The following is a 21825-nucleotide window of genomic DNA, read 5'->3' as shown; positions in this document are numbered from 1 at the left end:
TTTGAACCTTGTTTAAGCCTTGTGTTGCTCTTAAGATCTTCATCTTCTACCTTCTACTCTTATGATAATTGTCATAAGTTAGGTAATATATTCTCATCTTTTTTTTACTTATGATATTATATATATTTTGTATTTATTTTGATTATAATAATCTCCTTTGTTATATATTTCTAACATATAGGTGCTAACGTGACACGGTATATATATGTAAATAAAGTTTTTAATGTATTTTTGTAATTATTTTATATAGGGATATTTGCAGCATAAGTACCCAATGTTTTGGTAAAATACCCAGCATGGACCCAATCTTTTTTTTAGTGGGTAAAGTACCCAAACATCCTAAAACTATAATTCCGTCAATAGGGTCTCCGTTAGTGGGCCATAGTGGACACATGTAGGCTCCAGATTAATCCATGGTTTAATTTTTAAAAACTAAAAAAAATATTTTCAAATTTAATTTTATTATTTTAAAAAAAAACTAAAAGCTAAAACCCCCCAAACACACGAAGACAAGCCATTTTCGAAGAGGCTACAAGGAAGAAGTCGACGGTGGAAGAAGAAGCCATTTTCGAAGAGCTAAGGAAGAAGAAGGACTGGGAATATGGAGGGTGAAGGTTCATTTTTCTCTTCTGGTCAAGTACATAGCAGAGGGAGGTATCAGGGTAGGGGTCTAGTGAGGTATGATGGAGTAACATGTGACTATGGCTTAACGTCAGCATTGAGGACCTCTTGGACCAATCGAAATCCTGGTAGAAGGTTCAAAACATGCTATAGAATGAAAGTAAGTTTTTAAAAAATTTCTGGTGTTCTTGATTATTCATGGTTTGAATGGTGTTCTTGAAATAACTTATATATTTTCTGCCTTATTACAGTCAGAAGGGGGATGTGATTTTTTTTCGTTGGGTGGATCCATAAACTTGTCAAGGTGGAAAGGGTTTGTTCTGGATTGGGTCAAAAGAATTGAAGGTGAAGATTGCAATGGGGAAGAAAAGGTGGGTAGAGACATGTAGAAATTAGTGACAGGAAAATTGGGGAACAAGTTTGTACAATGTGTGATCATCCAAATAGTGGTCTTTGGTTGAATACAAGTTGGGGGAAATTTTTTTTTTTTGTCATTGTGCTAGTATTGCTGCTGAAGTAGTGATAGTTTTACAAATGTAATGGTCTCATGAGTTGTAACAATGACAAAGGAATTGAAATGAAATTGTGTTGCTTTTTTGTTTGTGAAAATTGGTGTGTTTTGATTGACAATTTTATGTTAAATTGTGTTGAGGGCACTTGGTTGTAATGGTGTATTTAACAAATTACATAATAGTAAAATAATATCAATAACATAGGCATCATATTTGAACATTAACATAAAAACCAATACAACATTAACCAGTTTTCAACAAGTTTGAGGTGGTGCCTTTGGTTAGATTAAGCATATACATAGTACCTGTTGAAAATATTTTAAGGGTTTTATCTTATACATAAAATCAAAATTAAGCCAACATGTCAAAACAAAGTGATTTTATAGTTAACTAAAACAAAGTCAGGACTCAAAATGAAATGTTCCAACTGCCTAATCTAAGGATGTTCAGTGGTTTGTGGATGTGGCTGAGATGATGAAGCTTGTGCTGCCTCTCTTGCCTTTTGTCTCACCCTCATCTTCTTTCTTTTGATAGTTTCTGGTGCTGGATTTTTCTTTGGTGGTCTTACTATTCTTCTCTGTTGAACAGGCTACAAACAACATACAATAGCATTAATAAGCTGTAATTATCAGTTCATATCAAAACAAAAGGAATATAGAATTTGCCCCAATACCTGTTCTGTAGGTTGACTCTTACAAGTACGTCGAGAGTGACCATGTTTCCCATAGTTGCTGCAAAAGTTTGCCTGACCTACTCTTCAAGCTTTTGTGGCATGGGGGGCAGGAGGTTCATCTGGTTCTCTTTTCCTTGATTTCTTAGGTCTCCCATGCAAGACATTCTCAGTAGGTGAACCAAGTCCATGTGTCTGTGTTCTCCTTTTCACAAACAACATATGCAATAAGAAACATAGAGTTGTCAGGATCAATACTAACTGCAGTCAATAACATACCTTTGCAGTATCCCTTTAAGAAGCACCCATCCAAACCAACCAGTGGTCTACATGCTTTGAAACCATCCTTGCAAGCTTTCAGGCATATGTACACTCTTTCAAACAAGCTTCTATCATTCACCATGTTGCTCTTAATGATGGCTGTGCTCCTAGGATTCAAGGCAAGAATTTGCTTGCAATAATCCTCCAATACAGCATACTGCTCAGCCACAGATTCCTCTAGTCTCTTCTTTGCCTTAGGCTTTGCATTGTAAAAAACATGCCTGGTTGTGTGGGAAAACTTAGTGTTGTAGGTTAGCTCCTTGAAGTTACTGTAATGCATATTTGGATTCATTCGAAATTGAGGCAAGAAATGTTTAGCCAGCCAAATTGCATCAATATGTTTGTTGTTAAAAACAATGCCATAGTTATGAACATCCACTAATATGTTCACTCTGAAAGTTGTATTGTCCATTTTCGGTACCTGAGCATAGAGGCACCAACCACAAACTTGTGCTCTACAAACTACTTTAAGCTTTGTCTGGTTGCTGAAAGAATATACAAATTCTCAATCTGTACTTATGAAGTATTCCCTTAAAGCCTCTCTAAGTTGGTTCACATTAGCAAACTTCAATCCAAGAACAAACTTGAAATATGCCCATTCATCTTTTGGGACAAATTTCTTTCTACTTTGCTTAGATCCACCTTCACCATCATCACTGTCTAGGCTTTACAGTTCATCTTCATCCACATAACCTCCATTTAAGTTGTCTGCATGGACCTGCCCACACACTTTATTCACAAAACCCCACTATCGGCTAGGCTCAGTAATATTCTCTTTATGTTGCCTCTCTTCTTCATCATCTAGGGCATACTCTTCTTCAATAAAAAATTTCTTTAGCAGAGTTTTCTTAGCCCCAATCAGTATCTGGTTGGACCTCCTCTTGTATACTCTTTCTATGCTCGATTTTCCTTGAACACTGGCCCAAGTCAGGCTCTTCATGGACCTAAGTTTGGCTTGATGTGTGGCCCAAATCAAGCTCTTCATGGGCTTGGTTGGTTTCCCTTGGACTCTGACCCAAATCAGCATCTTCATGGATCCGATTTTGGCTTAGTGTGTAGCCCAAATTAGCATCATTTAACACTTGACTTGCATTTCCCATGTCAAGCTCATCTACACAGTTGGCTGCACCCTTACTTGTGTTGCCAAGGTGTGGCTGGGATGCTTAGGCCATCTTAGCTTCAACTTGGGTAATGTCACCTAAGTCATAATCATCTCTGGCCAAATCTACCCCATCTCTGAATTGTTCCCATTCCTCACGTTCCAGAATCAAAACATCTTCTTCATCCTCATCACTGTCAACATCTTCACTGTCCTCATCATCCTCTACACTTTCAGAATCATACTCATCATTCTCTTGATCACTTTCCCCCAATCATCAGGCATATGCATAACAAATTCCTCTTCACCATCTTCTCCTTCTACATCCTCATAACCATTTATGACCCTTTCAAACTCCCTCTTATCCATGACATAATCATCTGCTTTAGCACTAACAACCACATCTACCATCATTAGGCAGCTCCTCATTGACACATCTTTTTAATGTAGGTGGGGATGAGGAACAACATGGGGGGGTTTCAAAACTTTCTTGGGCAGAATTATATAGACATCAACATGTCTATATTTTTTTACCTCCATGTCTTCCAACAGCTCAAGCACATTCCTTTCTATGATTAATCTCTTCCCAACATGGAACTCTTTACCTTTCGGTGTGAACCAGAAACCAAAAGGAAGCTCATATCCAAGGTCCTTGACAAACCTATCCATGTCAAACATGCCAAACTCATCAATTACACAACCATCAAAACAAGCCACCTGTCCTCCCTCATATTTCAACTTTCTATTTGGATTAAACCAATTACCCCCATGATGTACATTTAGTGTGAACATCTCTGAATTCAATCCTAGCCATCCAAAATAGCCAAACATTAATAATCTCCCATGTACTTTAAAACTCAGCACATGTTAAAACAAAAGACAACCACAACCCCAACCCAATGCAAAGATTCTACAAAAATAGTGTATGGGACAAACAAAAACATCACTTTATAACCAAAACTATCAAACACTACTATTAATGTACTTACTAAGAATTTAGTAAAAAAATGTATAAAAAATGGAACCCAATGCAAAACCTGGTGGTCCCAAAACCCATTCATGACTTCATGCAAGCACAAACATAACGGAAACAAACACATAGCCATTTTTTGTCTGAAAACTTACCATAAATGGGACCTGGAACCGATGCTTCCCTCCACGGCATTGTAGTCATCTTCTCCGGCAAGCTGAACCAGAGCAAATGCCTCCTCCTCTGTCGTACGTTGTCTTTGTCAATGTAAGGCTCGTCGTCTTCGTCAACTTGGCTCGTCTTCTTCGTCAATGGGGTTTTCAAGACTTTAGGTATTTTTCGTGGGTTTGGAGCACAACTAAACTTTGGGGGGTTTTAGATTTTAGGATTTAAAAATAAAATAATAATAATAAAATTAAATTTGAAAATAATTTTTTCTTTTAGTTTTAAAAATTAAACCTAGGATTAATCTGGAGCCTACGCGTGTCCACTATGGCCCACTAACGGAGACCATATTGATGGAATTGGATGGAATTATAGTTTTAGGATGTTTGGATACTTTACCCGCTAAAAAAAAGATTGGGTCCATGCTGGGTATTTTACAAAAACATTGGGTACTTATACCGCAAATATTCCTATTATAAATTCCAAAGTATTATGCATTTCTTTTTTAAACACACAAAAGTATTATGCATTCTTAATTTTTTTTCCTTTCTCCATTTATTTTTCTTCTAAATATACTTATTATTATTATTTTAATTTTCATTTAACACAATTTTTTTTATTCATAGTTACACATTTATATTTCATTATATTAAACAAAACTCTTCGATATTCTTGACAAAAAAAACTGATCTTATAATTTAAGTTTATTCTCTCGAACAAAAAATAAGAATAAATAAATATGTAGGGAGTGACTACAGAGCATCCACTTTTTTAAAACATCAGTGCATCATTTTTCTATTTTCGACACCTGGATAGATATAATCCAAATTTTTTTATATGATGATGTACATTGTAGCTATCTAGAACATCCTACAATTTTTCAAGAAATTCTGAATAAATTATGGTGCCAAAAACAGGGTTCAAACAGTTTGTTGCACGTGTGCTTATTTTTTTTGTGTACGCATGTAAATATCAATTGTTTGAACTTTATTTTCGGCACTGTAAATTATTTGAGATTTCTTGAAACTTTGCAGGGTGTCTTTAATGATTACAATGTACATTGTCATATAAAAAAATTGGAAAAAAATTATCGAGGTATGGAAAACACAAAATGGTTGCACTAGTATTGTTAAAAAAGTGGATGCACCGTAGTAGCTCCCTAAATATGTAATATAATAAAAAAAATTAAAAAACTTGTCTAGCTCGGTCGACTAGTAAAAAATATTTTACAACAAAGTCAAGCTAAGTTGGTGAAAAACATGAAACTGCTTTTTTTTTTTGTTGGAAATACATGAAACAGGTTAAGCATTAAAATTAGGATATTTCCAACAATTTTTTTTAATTTATTCATTATTTTAATAAATCAAAGCGCATTTTACACTAATTTACACAAATAAGATAAGTTGCACAACATCAAAGTAATCTGATTGTGACAATGCAAACATAATTAGTTTAGTAATAGGAAATTTTAACAATAAGAGATTGGATGCTTTTATTAGCCATACTAATGCTACTTTTGTACTAAGGACCAAATTGACTCAAATGAAAAAAACAGAATTTTTTTTTGCATAATTTCCGACCTCCACTCCAATCAAATTTCTGGCAAACTGATAGAAGAAAATGCACACTTCGAGTCTGTGCCAAACTCCCAAGCCTTAATTCGGCAATTTCATTCAACATGAAAACCAAATACAAACAAACCTCCATATTTAAATGGTTTTCAAAACTAAAAATTAAATTGTAACATAAATTGGTTTTGCTCCCCAAGCAGATACAACAACAAAATTAACAACTCTCAGCAAACATAAACTCCTCTAACCAACTTGGTTTCTTGCATTGCCTCATTCCGCGCCCCAATGCTTCACCGACTTCATAGTGATCGGCTTCAACAGCCATTGATGTATCTTTGAGTTGTTCCCAACCCGTCGTTCCCAACTCGTGGTTCAGCTCCCTTTGTTCCTTCTCAAGAGCTTGGGCTTTCTCAACATCTTGGGCTTCCTGTTTTGTAGAATATATCCAGCCTTGGGCCCTTTTGTGGACCATTTGATAGTCCAAATCGACTTGGGATTTGGTAACATCACCCTCGTCTTAAAAAATGACCTTGTCTGCAAGGTTGTGAAGGTCATAGAGATCACAAAAAATAGCGAAGTTCTCCCAAGTAGCATCTTTGGGTGTGGAGTGTGACCACTAAACTAGGACCTCTTTGGTAGGTTTCCCACTGATCTGAATAATACAACCTGTCTGTATAGCTGTTGGTAAAAGTAGAGGCTTGTTGGCATGACTCAGTTATGGGAGTGGGTAGCTATGGAGAGGCTTGGGCCCAACAAAAGGCTTGAGTAAGGATACGTGGAAAACAGGGTGTATCCGGCTCCCTTACGGCAATTCGAACTTGTAGGCAGCTTTTCCAGCTCAGCCAATGATGGGAAAAGGGCCAAAGTAACGTTGACAAAGTTTGGAATTCAAACGAGAAGCGATGGTGGACTGTTGGTATGGTTGAAGCTTCACTAATACCAGATCACCCATGGAAAACTCACTATCACGATGTTTCCTGTTGGCATGTTAAGTCTTACGATGTTGAGCTTGCTGGAGATGCGATTTCAGGTGTCGAAGAGGAGCGTCTCGTGTGAGCAAATCAGTGTCAACAACTTGGATTGAAGAAGAGCCCCGTATATAAGCCGGAATGGTGGGCGGTGGTCTGCCATAAACTACGTGAAAAGGGGTCGTGGCGATAGTGGGGTGATGGCTAGTCTTGTAGTGATACTCAGCTCATGATAGATAACGACTCCATTGCTTCGGATTATCCACTGTAAAAGCTTGCAAATATTGTTCAAGGTACCTGTTGGTCACCTCCGTCTGACCATCGAATTGTGGGTGGCAGGCCGAGCTCATTTTCAAAGATGTTCCCATGAATTCAAATAGTTTATGCCAAAAGGAGCTAGTAAAAATGGGATCACGATCTGAGACAATAGTTCTAGGCAATCCGTGTAGCCTGATGACCATGTTAGAGAACAATTCAACTACTTTGGTGGCTGTATAATGTCTTGGCAATGCCCCAAAATGAGCATACTTGGTGAAACGATCGATGACCACCAATATGTTGGAATACCCTTGGGACATCGGTAACCCAACGATGAATTCCATAGCTAAATCTTCCCAAATACGCTCCAAAATCAGTAAAGGTTGGAGCAGCCCGTAAGGTGCCTTGGTAAAGTGTTTCACCAATTGGCAAGTTGCACAAGCTGAGATAAAAGCTTGGACATCCTTACGCATACCCAACCGAAAACAAATTTGCAGTCAGCCTCATGTAAGTGCGATCTATACCAGCGTAACCACCTACTGGTGTGCCACGAAACTCATGGAGAAGATGTGGTTTGAGCTCTAAAGATTTACTGATGAGCAGGCTGCCCTTTTGGTATAATAGCCCATCTTGAAAAGTGTATAAAGGAAGAGAAGCAGAGTCATTTTCCAACTGAGAACATAAGTCAAGAACATCCTGATGGGCAGCGTGCTCCTTTCATAGCGCTGGAAGAAAATAAAAAAAGCACAAGATAACGCTACATGAAGATGGTGCTGATCAGACCCGTGGCAGCGGGACAAAGCATCGACAGCCGAATTTATTTTCCCAAGCTTGTACTCCATGGTGAATTGAAAGCCGAGTAGTTTACGAAGACAAAACTACTGCTCCGAAGTTTGAATTACTTGAGTGAGCAGGTCCTAAAGGCTATGGTGGTCTGTGCAAATGACGAAGGGCCTACCCAGGAGATACTGACGCCCCTTGGTTACTGCCTCAACAACAGCCCGCAATTCCCGAAAATAAGTGGATGCCCCACGAAGTCTTGGCCATATCTTTTTGCTGAAATAGGCCAAGGGATGACCATCTTTCATTAATACCCTAACGAGACCTTCTTCTGATGCACCTGTCTCCACCACGAAGCCCTTGGAAAAATCTGGCAGTTTGAGTACTGGCGTGGATATCATGGCATGTTTAAGAGCATCAAAAGCAACTATGTCAGGCGTGTATCCATTTAAATTTGTCACGCCGCAAAAGCTCCGTTAAAGGTGCTGCAATAGATGCATAATTCACCACAAAATGACAGTAATATCCGGTGAGGCCCAAGAAACCTCGGAGTTGTTTCACATTCCGAGGTTGTGGCCACTCAACCATGGCAGCAACTTTTGAAGGGTCAGCTTACACACCCTATCAAGATACCAAATGCCCCAAATAATCAATGGATTCTTGGAAGAGAAAACACTTGCTGGACTTTGCATAAAATTGGTTGGAGGCTAAGCAATGCAAAATTGTTTGAAGATGATCAACATGATCATGAACCCCCTTGCTATAGACGAGTATGTCATCGAAAAAAATGATGACGAAGTGACGGAGATAGGGTCGAAATATCTGGATTATGGTAGCTTGGAATGTGGACGAGGCATTTGATAGACCAAAAGACATCACCACAAATTCGTAATGGCCCTCATGAGTATGAAATGCCATTTTATGAATATCCTTCTTGTCCATGCGAATCTGATGGTATCCAGAGCAGAAATCCAACTTTGAGAAAATGGTAGCACCACCTAGTTCGTCAAGCAGTTCATCGATTGTAGGAATAGGAAATCGATCTCACGTCGCAATGGTGTTCAAAGCTCAGTAGTCTACACAAAAGCTTCACGTTCTATCTTTCTTTTTAACCAAAAGAACCGGAGAGGAATAAGGACTAATGTTGTGGCGAATGAACCCGTAATCAAGCATTTCGCGAACTAATTTCTCCATGAGATCCTTCTGGAAGTAAGGATAGTGGTAGGGTTGAACATTGACCAGAGAAGAGCCATCTTGTAAATGGACGCTATGATCGATGGCCCACTACGGGGGAAGCCCAGTTGGTGTGGAGAACACCTGTGCAAAGCCACGGATAATCATCTTATCACAATCCCGATAGTTGTGATTCTAAGGAGGCTAAATCAGAGGTTGGCCAGAATGATGGGCTGCCAAGACTTCAAAACGGAGTAACCAAGAGACCCGATCATCACACAGTAAGGAATGGAGTTGGGACACGAAGCTGGTTGTACGGACACCGGGGTATTACCCTCTAAACAAACTATTTGGCCATTCCACTGAAATTCAATTGTGAGCTCTTTATGATTATGAATGCAAGGTCCCAAAGTCCATAATCATTGCATACCCAAAACCACATCGAGCCCCCAAATAGGTAACACAAACAGATCCACAAAAAGTCAATAACCCTGTAATGATAACTCAACATGTTGGCATTGAAATGAACAAGTAGAAAGATGGCCATTACCCATATATACCTTGAACTGCTTGATCGACACCATTGGAAGTTGCAACTTAGAAGCCAAATCCTCTTGAATGAAATTGTTGTTGCTTCCTGTATCAATGAGTACTTCGAGCTTAGCTTCACCATGGGAGGCAAACAACTGGGAGATGTGAGAATGAGTTGAGTTCAAAATTGAATTGAGACCAACCTCCTTCAGGGGAGATTCTTCCTCAACAACTTCGGGTGTAGAATCACCATCATCATCATCAGTACCACAAAGGAGAAGGATTCGATTCTTACACTTATGATTGAAGTTGAACTTCTCATCACAAGTGAAGTACAAGCCCTTGTAGCGGCATTCCTTAATTTTGGCTGGAGAGAGATACTTAACCGATAGTGACAGAGTCATAACAGTAGTGCGGTGAGGGGTGGCTGAAGGAGTCTGAGATGGGGTGGTCACTGAGGTCTTCGCAGAAGGTTTGTTCGAACCATCGTCCCTACGACTAAAATAACAAGTGTGAGAGCTGGCGGTTTAGTTGCGATCCTTTAGATCATCATGCCGATCCTCAAATAATTGGGCCTTGGACATAGCATCGCCCAAATCCACCTGTGTGGCTAGTAAGAGCTCTCGGCGAATTTCCAATTTTATCCCCCAAACAAAAAAATTAAGAAACATTGATTCCTCAACTCCAGTGATATGAGTCATGAGGCGTTCAAACTCAGCTCGATATTGGGAAATCGTACCTGTTTGGGTGAGCTTAGCTATCTTACCCAATGTATCATCATAAACCGATGCTCCGAACCTCTTGTGTAATTCGTGAAGGAAGACCTCCCAGTTGGTGAGGGTACCGGCCTTCTCCACCCACTGGAACTAAATCGCTGGGTCACCATCAAGATGGAAAGCCACAACAAATAATCGAAGAGCTGGATCAACTTGATGTAGGGTAAAGAACTTGTTAATCTTATAGGACTAGGTTTCCAAATCCGAGCCATCGAAGCGCGGAACCTTAATGCGGAGGTTCTTGAAAATGGTGTTAAAGTCGCAAGCTAAACGAGGGTCATTGTGGTCGCGATTGGGCGGAAGCTCCATGGAGGCAGGCGGTGGAGTGACCACCGAAGCAGAGTTAGCAATGGGTGAAGTGATATGTGGAAATCTTATCATCGGTAGAGACTCGATGTTGATCCAAAAACGAAGTGAACTTCTCCAGCTGCGAATCAACATGCTGGCGCAAATTGAGCTCCATAGCCTGTAAGAGTTTTGCGATTTCCTCATTACGCATGGTGGAGGAGGAATAATGACAACACCAATTGATAGAAGAAAATGCATACTTCGAGTCTGTGCCAAACTCCCAAGTCTTAATTCGGCAATTTTATTCAACATGAAAATCAAATACAAACAAATCTCCATATTTAAATAATTCTAAAAACTAAAAACAAAATTGTAAGAAAAATTGGTTTGGCTTCCCAAGCCGATACAACAACAAATTAACAACTCTCAGCAAACGTAAACTCCTCTAGCCAACTTGGTTTCTTGCGTTGCCTCATTCCGAGCCCCAATGTGTCACCAGCTTCACTGTGATCGGCTTTAGCAGCCATTGATGTATCTTGAGTCATTCCCAACCCGTGGTTCAGCTCCCTTTGTTCGTTCTCAAGAGCTTGGGCTTTCTCAACATCTTGGACTTCTTGTTTTGTAGAATTTATCTAAGTCTTGGGCCCTTTTGTGGACCATTTGATAGTCCAAATGGACTTGGGCTTTGGTAACACAAACACGTCTAAAAACTTCACATTTACTTCAAATGCAAACCAAACAATAAATTTAAAGAAAAAAACTTTCAAAATTATAAAAAAAAAATTTAATTCTATACACTAAAAATATAAAAAAAAAAAATGAAAAAGTCCAGTACGTGAGGTAAACTCCTCACTCTTTATTCCATTCGTATTTTTTTAATATTAAATCAGTAAAAAAAAATATAAAATTTTAAGAATAATAATAATAATAAAGCCGTCTAACTTCTTTTTTTTATACATAATTAGTCCCCTAAAAATATATTTCTGGCTCCCTCACTCGTCACTGCTTGAAAAGGTCTATTGTGCTCTTATTATTACTCGTAGAAAAGTGACTCAAAAAAGAAATAATCCGAAAAATGTCATTTTTGTAATAGATTTCTTAAAAAGTTGTTTGACCTTAAACAGCCCAATTGAAATGTTGGGCTTGGATTTGACCCTGCAATGAAGATTCCATTATGTTTAAGTTGCAGATGAAGATTAGACTGTTCTTCACTCACTCTTTAAGCTCGAATTCGAACATGACGACCGTACGGATGATAGGCAAGAAACTCTTTTCAGACTCCTTATTATTGTTTTATTAATTCATTATTAAATCCAAACTCACACCTCATTCCGTCTCTGTGATTTTGATCTTCGCGGCCCCCTCTGTCTCTCACACATTTTCTGAACGCTCAGATATAGCAGTCAACTTCACAGGTCAGGCATTTCATCGAAGACCTTATAGTTTATTTATTTCGACAAAATTTGTCTTTTTTATACTTCTGAAATTCGATCACAATGAATGCGCCAACAGATGGAATGTTTAAAGGAATGTATAATGGAAAACAATGCCATGTTGCGGATATAGCCACGGTTTTGAGCAGAGCTTGGAGGGCTGGCGTTGACCGCATAATTGTATTTCTCTCTTTAAATTCATAGCTTTTCCATGCTTGATTGGCTCAGTAAAAGCTTAATTAAGTTGGGATTTCGTGATTTATGGATTCAGGTTACTGGTGGTTCGCTTGAGGAGTCAAGGGAAGCTCTTGCCATTGCCGAAACCGATGGTTTTTCAGTTGCCACGTCCTTTTTTCTTGTAACTCAAATACAATATCTACCACCGCAGTTTTGTTGAGCTGAAATAACTAAAGGGTATTCATGGGTTGTTGCAGGAAGGCTTTTTTGTACGGTTGGAGTGCATCCTACGAGGTGCAAGGTTGTTCTTTAGGGGTTCCTTTCTTTGCTCAAGTTTTTGGAAAAAGGTTCATAATTAGTGTTGGTTTTGGTTGAGTCATCAGTTATGATTGAGCATGGCTTGTTTTGTAATTTTCGTTAGGAGTTTGAAGAGAGTGGAGACCCGGATAAGCATTTTCAGGCTCTTTTGTCATTAGCTCAAGAGGGGATAGAGAAAGGGAAGGTATGGACTATATGATATATCTATCTCTTCATAACCTAAAAAGAATGAAATGCATTGAGGACTGTGACTAGTTTATATTCTGTTGTGGAGGGAAGTTTTTGAGATATGGTTATAGTAATGAATTTTTTAACTTTATGTTTCTGTTGTCTTTCGAAATTTGTACATAAGGTGGTTGCGATTGGTGAATGTGGACTAGACTATGATAGGCTTTTCTTTTGCCCTGCAGAGGTTCAAAAGAAGTAAGTTGGTTTGTCATATATAAGAACTTGTGCGTTATCAGTTGCTCATATGCATTGTTTCATTATGTGACTCATTGGTTATTATTTGTCTTTTTGGGGAAAATTTAGGTATTTTGAGAAGCAGTTTGAATTGGCACATGCCACAAAGCTACCCATGTTTCTTCATATGCGTGCGGCTGCTGATGATTTCTGTAAAATTGTGGAGAGAAATAAAGACAGGTGAGATTGCTGAAAACATTGGTTTATAGAATCTAAATATGAATTTAATCTAGTTTGTTACGAGTAAAACTGAGAGCTTTGTGTTTCTCTTAGTTTTCCTCTTACAAGGAAATGTGGAAAGCGAGGTAGTTGCTTCAAATTTCTCTTATTATTTGAATTTGCCGATAGATTTATGACAAATATTTTTACTTTTTGTAATGGCAACTGCAATTATGGTGTTTATGGACTTTTTTTTGGCTCTTCTTTAGGTTCACTTCTGGGGTCACCCATTCATTTACTGATAGTGCAGAAGACAGAGACAAACTTCTTTCCTTTAAGAATATGTATATAGGTAGACATTGGAGTAATCTCTCATCCTTGTTGAGCAAAACCTATAATTACACATTTAATACTCGTTTAAAATCCCAGATGGTCGTCATGAATGTCTTAACTTTTTTCTTTTTTGCCCTCCGGTATGAAACAGGTGTAAATGGTTGCTCTCTCAAAACAAAAGAAAATCTTGATGTTGTGAGGGACATTCCAATAGAGAGACTAATGATTGAGACGGATTCGCCATATTGTGATATTAGGAGCACTCATGCTGGAAATACTTTTGTCAAGTCCATTTGGCCTTCTAAAAAGAAGGAGAAGTATGAAGAAGAAAGCCTTGTCAAAGGCCGCAATGAACCCTGTTTAGTTCGGTAAGAAACAGTGTTGTGGCTTCTTTTGTGTTGATCTGTCGAACGGTTTTTTGGTGGTAATAAATCATTTAAATTTTGGCAAAAGAAGATTATGGAATTGCTTATACTGTAATAGGTGCTTGTTGGATGTTTGTTTGAATCACTGTCATTATACTCATTTTATCTATTAACTTCTATACTCGCAATGGCTAATGTTTCTAGGCAAGTTCTTGAGGTTGTGGCTGGTTGTAAAGGTATCAGTGACATAGAGCAGCTGAGCAGGACAATATATCACAATACTTGCAGGTATTTTGTTATGGTTTTTCTGGAGTGCCTTGAATTGATATCACAAGCAATGGATATTTTGCTGAAGTTTCTAATTGTTGATTGTATCATTATCCTTCTGATCCCTACTCAGTCCTTAAAACCAAATTTACCATGATATCGAATCTTATTTTACTATGTGCCAGAATCTTTATCAAAACATGTTTCTTTTCATTCAGTTTAAGGTGTGAGATCATGTTGTTGTGCAGGGTTTTCTTCCCCCAGGATCTTGATTCTGCAGCAGATGCCCTTCTTTCATCAGGGCACAATCCATAGCCAGCTAATTATTATTAGCTCCCGTAATTTCAAAATCTTGATGCCAAAGACACTCATCATTATTATTGAGTATGCCATGAGTCAGCTTTTTCCCGTATAGAAGATTCTTCATTAAAATGAAATCTCTCTCTGAATTGCTCAGGTTATACTTGCATATTGTATTGTATTGTATTGCTAACCAAGTTCAGTTCTAGAAACTCGCAAGCGGGATCAACATCACTCCAAAATAAATAAGTCGATTTGAATTGATTTTTTCTCTTATACGCATGCATTGCAAATCTCACAGGAAAAACAGAACAAGCTCAATAAGCTTTTATTTATTCCCTAAAAAAATGCTTGCAAATTGTAAAAAATTATTAAGAGCTGGGATTTGGGGACTCATCAAAAGGGACAAAAAGAAGAAGAAGAAGAAAAAAATTCCAGAATAATTACTTATGAATTAACGCCAGCAAACAACTCATCATTATCAACAACTTCTGTTACAACTGGTGATGGAGGAGAAGCCTGAGCAGCTCCTCTGTCAGTGGCTATGTTTAATCTCAATGGCCTTCCTTCTACCTCCTGTTTTCCATACATGAAAAAAAATTTAACAATCTCATCAAAATTACAATAGAACTATACAAGAACAGAGTCAAATAATATGATCACTTAGTTTTTGCTCACCATTCCATTCATGGCAGTTAAAGCAGATTGCGCGGCCTCGGCCGTTTCAAAGGTGACGAATCCGAACCCTCGAGATCTTCCGGTGTCCCTCTCATAAATGACCTTGGCGCTCAGCACGCCTGGCTGCGTAGCAAAAGCACTTTTAAGAGCCTGAGAAGTTAGAGCCCAACCAAGGTTTCCTGCATAAATTTTGTGAGGACTATCCACAAAGTTCCTGTTGATCTCCCGTATCTTTGGCCCCATTAGTTCCTTTTCTCCTCCTCTTGGCACTTCTGGGAAATTTACCTTAATAGTTCTGCCTGCAACTTGCTGCGTCAACAGATGAAACATAATGAAGACATTCATAACTGATTATACTTCTTAGTACACAAAATCAAACTAACTTAAAACCTAATATTTGTAAGAGATAAAGTATAATTTGTTACCAAGATCATCATTAAGATTCTAAGAAAAGTACATTTGTAGAGGTGTTCATAGCTCTTTTTATAAAAACCTTGTTGGGAATAATAAACTAGAACAATGTCGAAACAGCCAATGTTCGAACAAATAACAGAACACGAATGATAAATATCACAACAAGCAAAATGAATGGCTAAACAATAGGCAGAAATTGCAATGGACCTACGTCCAGCCTTTCCTCTAAGAGAACTATGTAAATCACCAATAATTGTTTAAGTTATACCAAAAAAAACACCATAGTACACTCTGCTACAAATGGTTCTACACAAACCCCTCCAAAAATCACTTTCTTGGAGCTAGCCAACGGTCTCTCTTGTCTCACAAACTCTCTTGTGATTTCTCTCTACAGAAGTTTCTCTCTGATCTTTTCTGAACTCTCTCCACAAGTCTAACTCATCTTTTTCTCCACTTTTGAAAATGCCTCTCAACTCCTATTTATAACACAACACAACTAACTTTCCTAAAATAGAAAACCTCTAATTTGGGTGGATTACATATCCCACAGCCCGTTTCATTTCTGAATTTGGGTTAATAAAAAAATGCATGACAACGAGACAATTTTCATCATAAATTGAAGTGAAACTCAAGCTTAAAAGCAGACGTATATATAGATATATTTATATACTTACAGAACCATCGAACTTTCGAATAGCCTCCTTAGCTTCCTCAAAGGTCTCCATTGTAACAAACCCAAATCCCCTGCTCTTATCTGTAACTTTATCATGTATCACCTAACAAAACCTCGAATAAATATCCATAACATCATATTAAAACTCCATCATTAACCATTTTTCAAAAATAAATAACAAGGAAGAGGAAAGTCTCAAACCTCAACAGAAATAACGTTACCAGCCTCAGCAAAAACCTCAGCTAATTGTGTAGAATTTATAAAATAAGGCAAACTTCCCACATAAAGTCTTCCAGCACTGCCACCAGAGCCTGATACTTTGGGCTTTTTTGCTTCTTCTCCGACTACTTGAGCAACTTCTGGTTCTAGGCATTCTTCATCTGAGCTAGGGGTGTCGTCTTCAAGCTCTAGGCCATCGTATACAGACGAGAATCGGCGGAAATGGGGAGGAGAAGAGAGTAGTGAGATAGAAGCGAAGTTGGGGAATTGGGTGTTGAGGGTAAGGTGTTTGGTGAGGTTTTTGGAATAATGGGTGGAGATGCGAGTGGGGATTGGTGCGAGCGAATGAGTGATTGAGAGGTTTGAAATTTTGTTGCACAGAGAAGAAGAGGAAGCGGCATTGGTGGCCGCCATTGAAGAGAGTATAGAGACTAAGAAAATGTCGTTGGGAGAACAGAGTCAGAGAGCTATCGACTGTGTCTCCCTTTGGATAAGACTACTTTCTTTATTTATTTAATGTATTAATATGTGATGCTGACCTTTTTTTTTCTTTAAAAAAATTATAACAAAATAAATTCAAATTTACTTTTTTGTTGTGAGATGCACATACGACGCTAATAAGCCTACTTATGATTAGTGTCCACACTTTTAGGGTGTTTCGTAGACTTGTTTAAACAGTGGAGTATCTCGATGAATTATTCTATGTTTGTTTAAGTAACATGCCATCCATATTTACTAGTTTTAAAGTTTTAAAGTTTTAAAATTGTAAATATTATTTATAATTACAATAAAAATTTATTTATTATTTTTTAAATATATATAATATAATTAATTATAGTTCTATAATATATAAGTATTTATATTAATAATTTTTACATATATGATATTTAAATACAATAATGACTAATATATATTTACATGACTATATGACATATATATATATAAATTACAATAATATTTAAAAAAAAAAGTAATAATAGAAATAAAACAAAAATAGAAAAAGTTTTAGTGTAGACATTAATATACATGCATCAACTATTTTTAGTTTCTAATGTACTTACAATATCTTTTGGTGAATTTGACGAAGAAAAAGAGTTACAATCACTTAATAAAAAATAAACTATCACACAAATTTATAAGATAAAAAATAATAATATGTATGCATTTATTATTTAAAAAAAATATGATTTAATTATTTAAATTATCATAAAATATCTTAAAAATATCATGTTTTAATTAATTTTTGTTTAAGTTTATGTTTGTTCTAAATTTTGAATTTGGCAATGACAATAAGAAATTATATATTATATGTTTAATATAATATTAATATTATATGTGGATTTTAAATTTAAGTTTGTAGCTAGTTGATAATAGATTATATTATATTATATTATATATTTAATATGATATTATTCTAATACGTGAAGTTTAAGTTTTATTCGCCTGGTGATCTTCCCCGAGCACTGCAGGGGAGAAAAGCTAGAAAGGTACAAGGCGGTGGTGGAGTACTTCAACACTTGCTTGGAGGAAGGGGTTGAAGACTTCAAAGTACTGGTGAAGTATCTTCACCAAGACAAGCCTCCCTAAGGCCAATCTCCCTAGCTCCCCATTGGTTGGGTGGAGCTGGAGTCCCTCTTCGCAGGGAAGCTTGGGTGTCACATTGCTCCGTTGGCAGCGGAGCTTCTGCAAGGGGTGAGCGCCTCTTTCTGCGATATGCCTTCTCGCAGCTATGCGCGGTTAGGGGGCGACAACGAAATTTCCCTCTTCGCGACCTACCGCTACGCCTCAGCCTGGGTAAGCCTCTGATCCCTATTTGATTTGTTAGCATACTTGTGATTTGGTACTTTGTCTTTGTTCAAACTGCTGCCTTATGCCAGCACATGGGGGACGTCATGACCACGAGGTCCTTCGATCTGAGCCAAGCTCGGGAGGAGCTGGCCGTGCTAAAGGCTCAAAAGATGATCTCTCCTGAGGAGCATTCGCGACTCTAGAATGCTTTCGAGGATGAGAAGGCTCGATCATAAGGGATGGAGAAGCGAGTTGTGAGGAGTAGTCCTGAGTCCAAGCTGTGGAGAACACTACATTCAAGCTGGTCGAGTTGGTAACTATCCGTTACAAAGCTACCGAGGAGGCTGTAGCTAAAACACTAGAGGACGCCAAGGCTGCTTGGGAGGAAGTCGCCAAGGCTTTGGGAGAAGCCTCCCATTCCGCGGATGAGGCTGCCAGGGCCCGAGGGGAAGCCTTGCAAGAGACAGCGATGAGAGCACAACTGGTTGCGTTCGAGGTGGAGGACCTAAGATGCCAGGTCGATGATCTCAACGAGGAGGTCACTAAGCTCAACCAGGAGGTCGATATTCTCGCCGAGATCACCCTCTATGTTGCATGGATGAGCAACAGGGAGATGGATTTGACCTTTACTGATGACCCCAACTTAAGGTTGCTCTTCGAAGAACGCCTTCATGCGGATGAGGCCCCCGCCGTTGCTGCTCAGGCTTCCATGGAGGCATGTCAAATTCCTTAGGTTGATCCCATCATAGATGTTATCGAGAAGGCCCCTCTTGGCGAGATCTAAGCTGCCTCTTTGTAATTTTTGTTTCCTTTTAGTTGTAAATAGGCCTGCGTGCCATCCTTCCCCTTTTCTAGGGTATAAATAGTTTAATGCTCGAGCCCCTTAGCACAAATGTGTATATATATTTTTTGAGAATGGTTTTTTCTTGCTCTATTCACTTGCCTTCTTTGCTTTTTCACTTAACACATTTTAAAAAAATGTTTAGTAATACTGCAAATTGGACTTAAAATTTACAAGATTTTCCTTCAAACTTTTAATTGTAACGTGATATCACGAAAAAGATTTATTTGTTTAACCTTGTTTTGTTCACCATACGTGGGCCTTAGTCTCATGAGGCTAAAGTCTTGGTTGCCTAGTTGGTACAACTCGGGACTTGTGCTCGAGCTAGGCGACTCGGGTCTTGCACATTCCATTTGTGTTTGGCTTCCTAACACACATTGTTGCTTCACGGGAACTTAGTCCTTGGTAAATAACTTTAGGTCATTACCAAGTTTGAGCAACTTGATGCTTGTACCTAAGTCTACGCGACTCGAGACTTGGAAGACCAAAACAACTTAGGATGTTGGGAACTTAGTGTTGTTTCAAAACAACTTAGGATGTTGGGAACTTAGTTCCCCCCAGTCTGAGAGATGGGTCTTTTTTCAAAGTTACGAAAACTTTAGGCTTGCCTCAGAGAATAGGCTACTCGGGGTTGCTTAACTTTCTGGCAACTTAAGGCTTAGACCCGAGTACATGCGACTCAGGTTTTATACCTTTGTCCTTTTTGAAAGTCAGGAACTCGTACAACTCCGCGGGCACACAATCCTCGGGAGACAAGTTGAGTTCTACGCCCTTAGGATACTTAGGTTTTGTGATGCTTAAGTTTTGGCAACCCAAGGATTTAACCTGAGTACAAGTGACTTAGATTTTATACTTTCCACCCTTTGGAAGTCAGGAACTCATTATTGCTCTGTGGGCACATAGTCCTCAGGAGATAAGTCAAGTTCTCCACCCTTAGGATACTTAGGTTTTTATGACGCAAGGTTTACCCCACTCTTAACAAGCTTAGTTCCCTAGGTCATTTCGCTAATTCTCACAAGACTCGACTCTATGTTTACTCCGCTCATAATAAGCTCAGTTCCCTAGGTCGTGCTCCGCGAGTGGTTACCTTTCGAAGTGACTAGCTATGCCCCCCAAGTGATTAGAGACTAGCCTGCGTTCACTTGTCCAGGCCAGCGAGCGGATACTCCTCTGGTAGTGAAACATAAATAAATAAATAAAAAATACAAGCAAATTCTCTTAATTTCATCTATAGTGTTTTGTACACACGATTTCCATTAAAGTGCCTAGAGGCTACAAATGATTACAAAATTTAGAAAATAAAATTACTCATATCACTGGTAATACCGCCGAAGATGCTCAACATTCCAGGTGTGGGGCACTAGCTCCCCGTTCAGTTGGACCAGTTTGTATGTCCTGGGACACACAATGCTCTTGACTTGGTACAGACCTTCCCAGTTAGGGCCCAACACTCCAGCCCCTTGATCTCGGGTTGCTAGGAAAAATCTTCGCAACACCAAGTCCCCAACCTCAATATTTATGTCTTTTACTTTTGAATTGAAATATCTGGACACCTTTTGTTGGTAGGACGCTACACGTAGCTATAAAGCTTCTCGGAGCTCCTCAACAAGGTCCAATGACTCTCGAAGTAAAGCATGATTCATGGTCGGGTCGTAAGTAGGTGGGTGGAGATTGCTGACTCAACTGGGGGCATGGCTTCATACCCGTAGACCATGGAGAATGGTGAATTGTCAGTGGAGGTCCTAGCAGTGGTGCGGTAGCTCCACAATGCCTTAGGCAGCTCCTCGGTCTAGGTGCCTTTCGCCTGTTCTTCAAAGTGGCTTTAAGCATCTTGTTAACTGCTTCCACTTCTCCATTTTCCTGAGGATGAGCTATGGAGGAGAAAATCTTCATGATTCAATGACTTTCACAAAAGTCAGTAAACAATTCACTGTCAAATTGCAGGCTGCTGTCAGAGATTATCTTCCTCGGGTGCCCGTAATGGCAAATGATGTTTTTGATGACGAAGTCCATGGCCTTCTTGGAGGTGATCGTAGCGAGAGGTTCAGCCTCGACCCACTTTGTGAAGTAGCTGAGTGCCACTATAACATACTTTACTTCTCCCTTTCCTGTGGGCAAGGATCCAATCAAGTCAATGCCCCAGGCAGCGAAGGGCCAAAGACTTGTCATCTGAGTGAGCTCATTTGGTGGAGCTAAGGGGACGTTGGCGTAACGTTGGAGTTTGTCACACTTCTTGATATAATCCATCGAATTGCCCTTCATCGTAGGCCAAAAGTACCCTTGTCTTAGAATTTTCTTGGCGAGGCTCAGCCCCCCAGCGTGGTCACCACAAAAGCCCTCACGCACTTCTTGGAGGATGAGTTTGTCTTTTTGCTTGGACACACATCGGAGTAGTGGCAATGAATATCCTTGCTTGGACAATTTGCTTTCCATGATTACATACTAGGCACTTGGTAAAGTAACTTCCGAGCCATTTTTTTGTCCTGTGGTAACTCTCCGGAGATAAGATACTTCACGGTGGGTTCCATCCAACCATCGTGGGGCTGGACCACTTCTACCTCCTCGGGAGCTGTGATGCTCAGAGAAGCCAAGTAGTCAATCGGGACCACATTAAGGAACTCTGCGTCCTTAGTGGTAGCAAGTTTGGCCACAGCATCAACATTGAATTATGCTCCCTTGGTACTTGTCAGATGGT

General features: G+C 38.9%; 2 protein-coding genes across 2 annotated transcripts; one reads left to right on the top strand and one right to left on the bottom strand.

The window, feature by feature from the left end:
* The first annotated feature begins 11847 nt into the window (after positions 1–11847).
* On the top strand, positions 11848–14781 carry LOC133823572 (uncharacterized). Its single transcript, XM_062256407.1, has 12 exons — positions 11848–11962; positions 12098–12118; positions 12216–12316; positions 12408–12465; positions 12571–12614; positions 12735–12815; positions 12984–13054; positions 13163–13273; positions 13522–13604; positions 13737–13953; positions 14155–14238; positions 14466–14781. The coding sequence occupies exons 1-12, from the start codon at positions 11878–11880 to the stop codon at positions 14530–14532; spliced, it is 1023 nt and encodes a 340-aa protein (XP_062112391.1). The 5' UTR covers positions 11848–11877; the 3' UTR covers positions 14533–14781.
* Positions 14782–14822: 41 nt separating this feature from the next.
* LOC133823573 (RNA-binding protein CP33, chloroplastic) lies at positions 14823–16987 on the bottom strand. The gene is made up of 4 exons (XM_062256408.1): positions 16484–16987; positions 16284–16385; positions 15196–15504; positions 14823–15093 (listed from the first exon to the last, which is right to left on the bottom strand). The coding sequence occupies exons 1-4, from the start codon at positions 16913–16915 to the stop codon at positions 14965–14967; spliced, it is 972 nt and encodes a 323-aa protein (XP_062112392.1). The 5' UTR covers positions 16916–16987; the 3' UTR covers positions 14823–14964.
* Between the last annotated feature and the right edge of the window lie 4838 nt (positions 16988–21825).

This window comes from Humulus lupulus, chromosome 3 (assembly GCF_963169125.1).
Source record: "Humulus lupulus chromosome 3, drHumLupu1.1, whole genome shotgun sequence".
NCBI classification, from domain to species: Eukaryota; Viridiplantae; Streptophyta; class Magnoliopsida; order Rosales; family Cannabaceae; genus Humulus; species Humulus lupulus.
Note: the sequence above shows the minus strand (reverse complement) of the source record. Positions and strands in the feature narration are given on the sequence as shown.

Excerpts from the sequence above, each read along its gene's own strand:
- LOC133823572 (XM_062256407.1), top strand. The coding sequence starts at position 11,878 with ATGTTTAAGTTGCAGATGAAGATTAGACTGTTCTTCACTCACTCTTTA. Across the intron at positions 12,119-12,215 it reads TATAGCAGTCAACTTCACAG|ATGGAATGTTTAAAGGAATG; the intron begins GTCAGGCATTTC and ends ATGCGCCAACAG. Across the intron at positions 12,317-12,407 it reads CTGGCGTTGACCGCATAATT|GTTACTGGTGGTTCGCTTGA; the intron begins GTATTTCTCTCT and ends TTATGGATTCAG.
- LOC133823573 (XM_062256408.1), bottom strand. The coding sequence starts at position 16,915 with ATGGCGGCCACCAATGCCGCTTCCTCTTCTTCTCTGTGCAACAAAATT. Across the intron at positions 16,386-16,483 it reads GTAACGTTATTTCTGTTGAG|GTGATACATGATAAAGTTAC; the intron begins GTTTGAGACTTT and ends AGGTTTTGTTAG. Across the intron at positions 15,094-15,195 it reads TAACTGCCATGAATGGAATG|GAGGTAGAAGGAAGGCCATT; the intron begins GTGAGCAAAAAC and ends TATGGAAAACAG.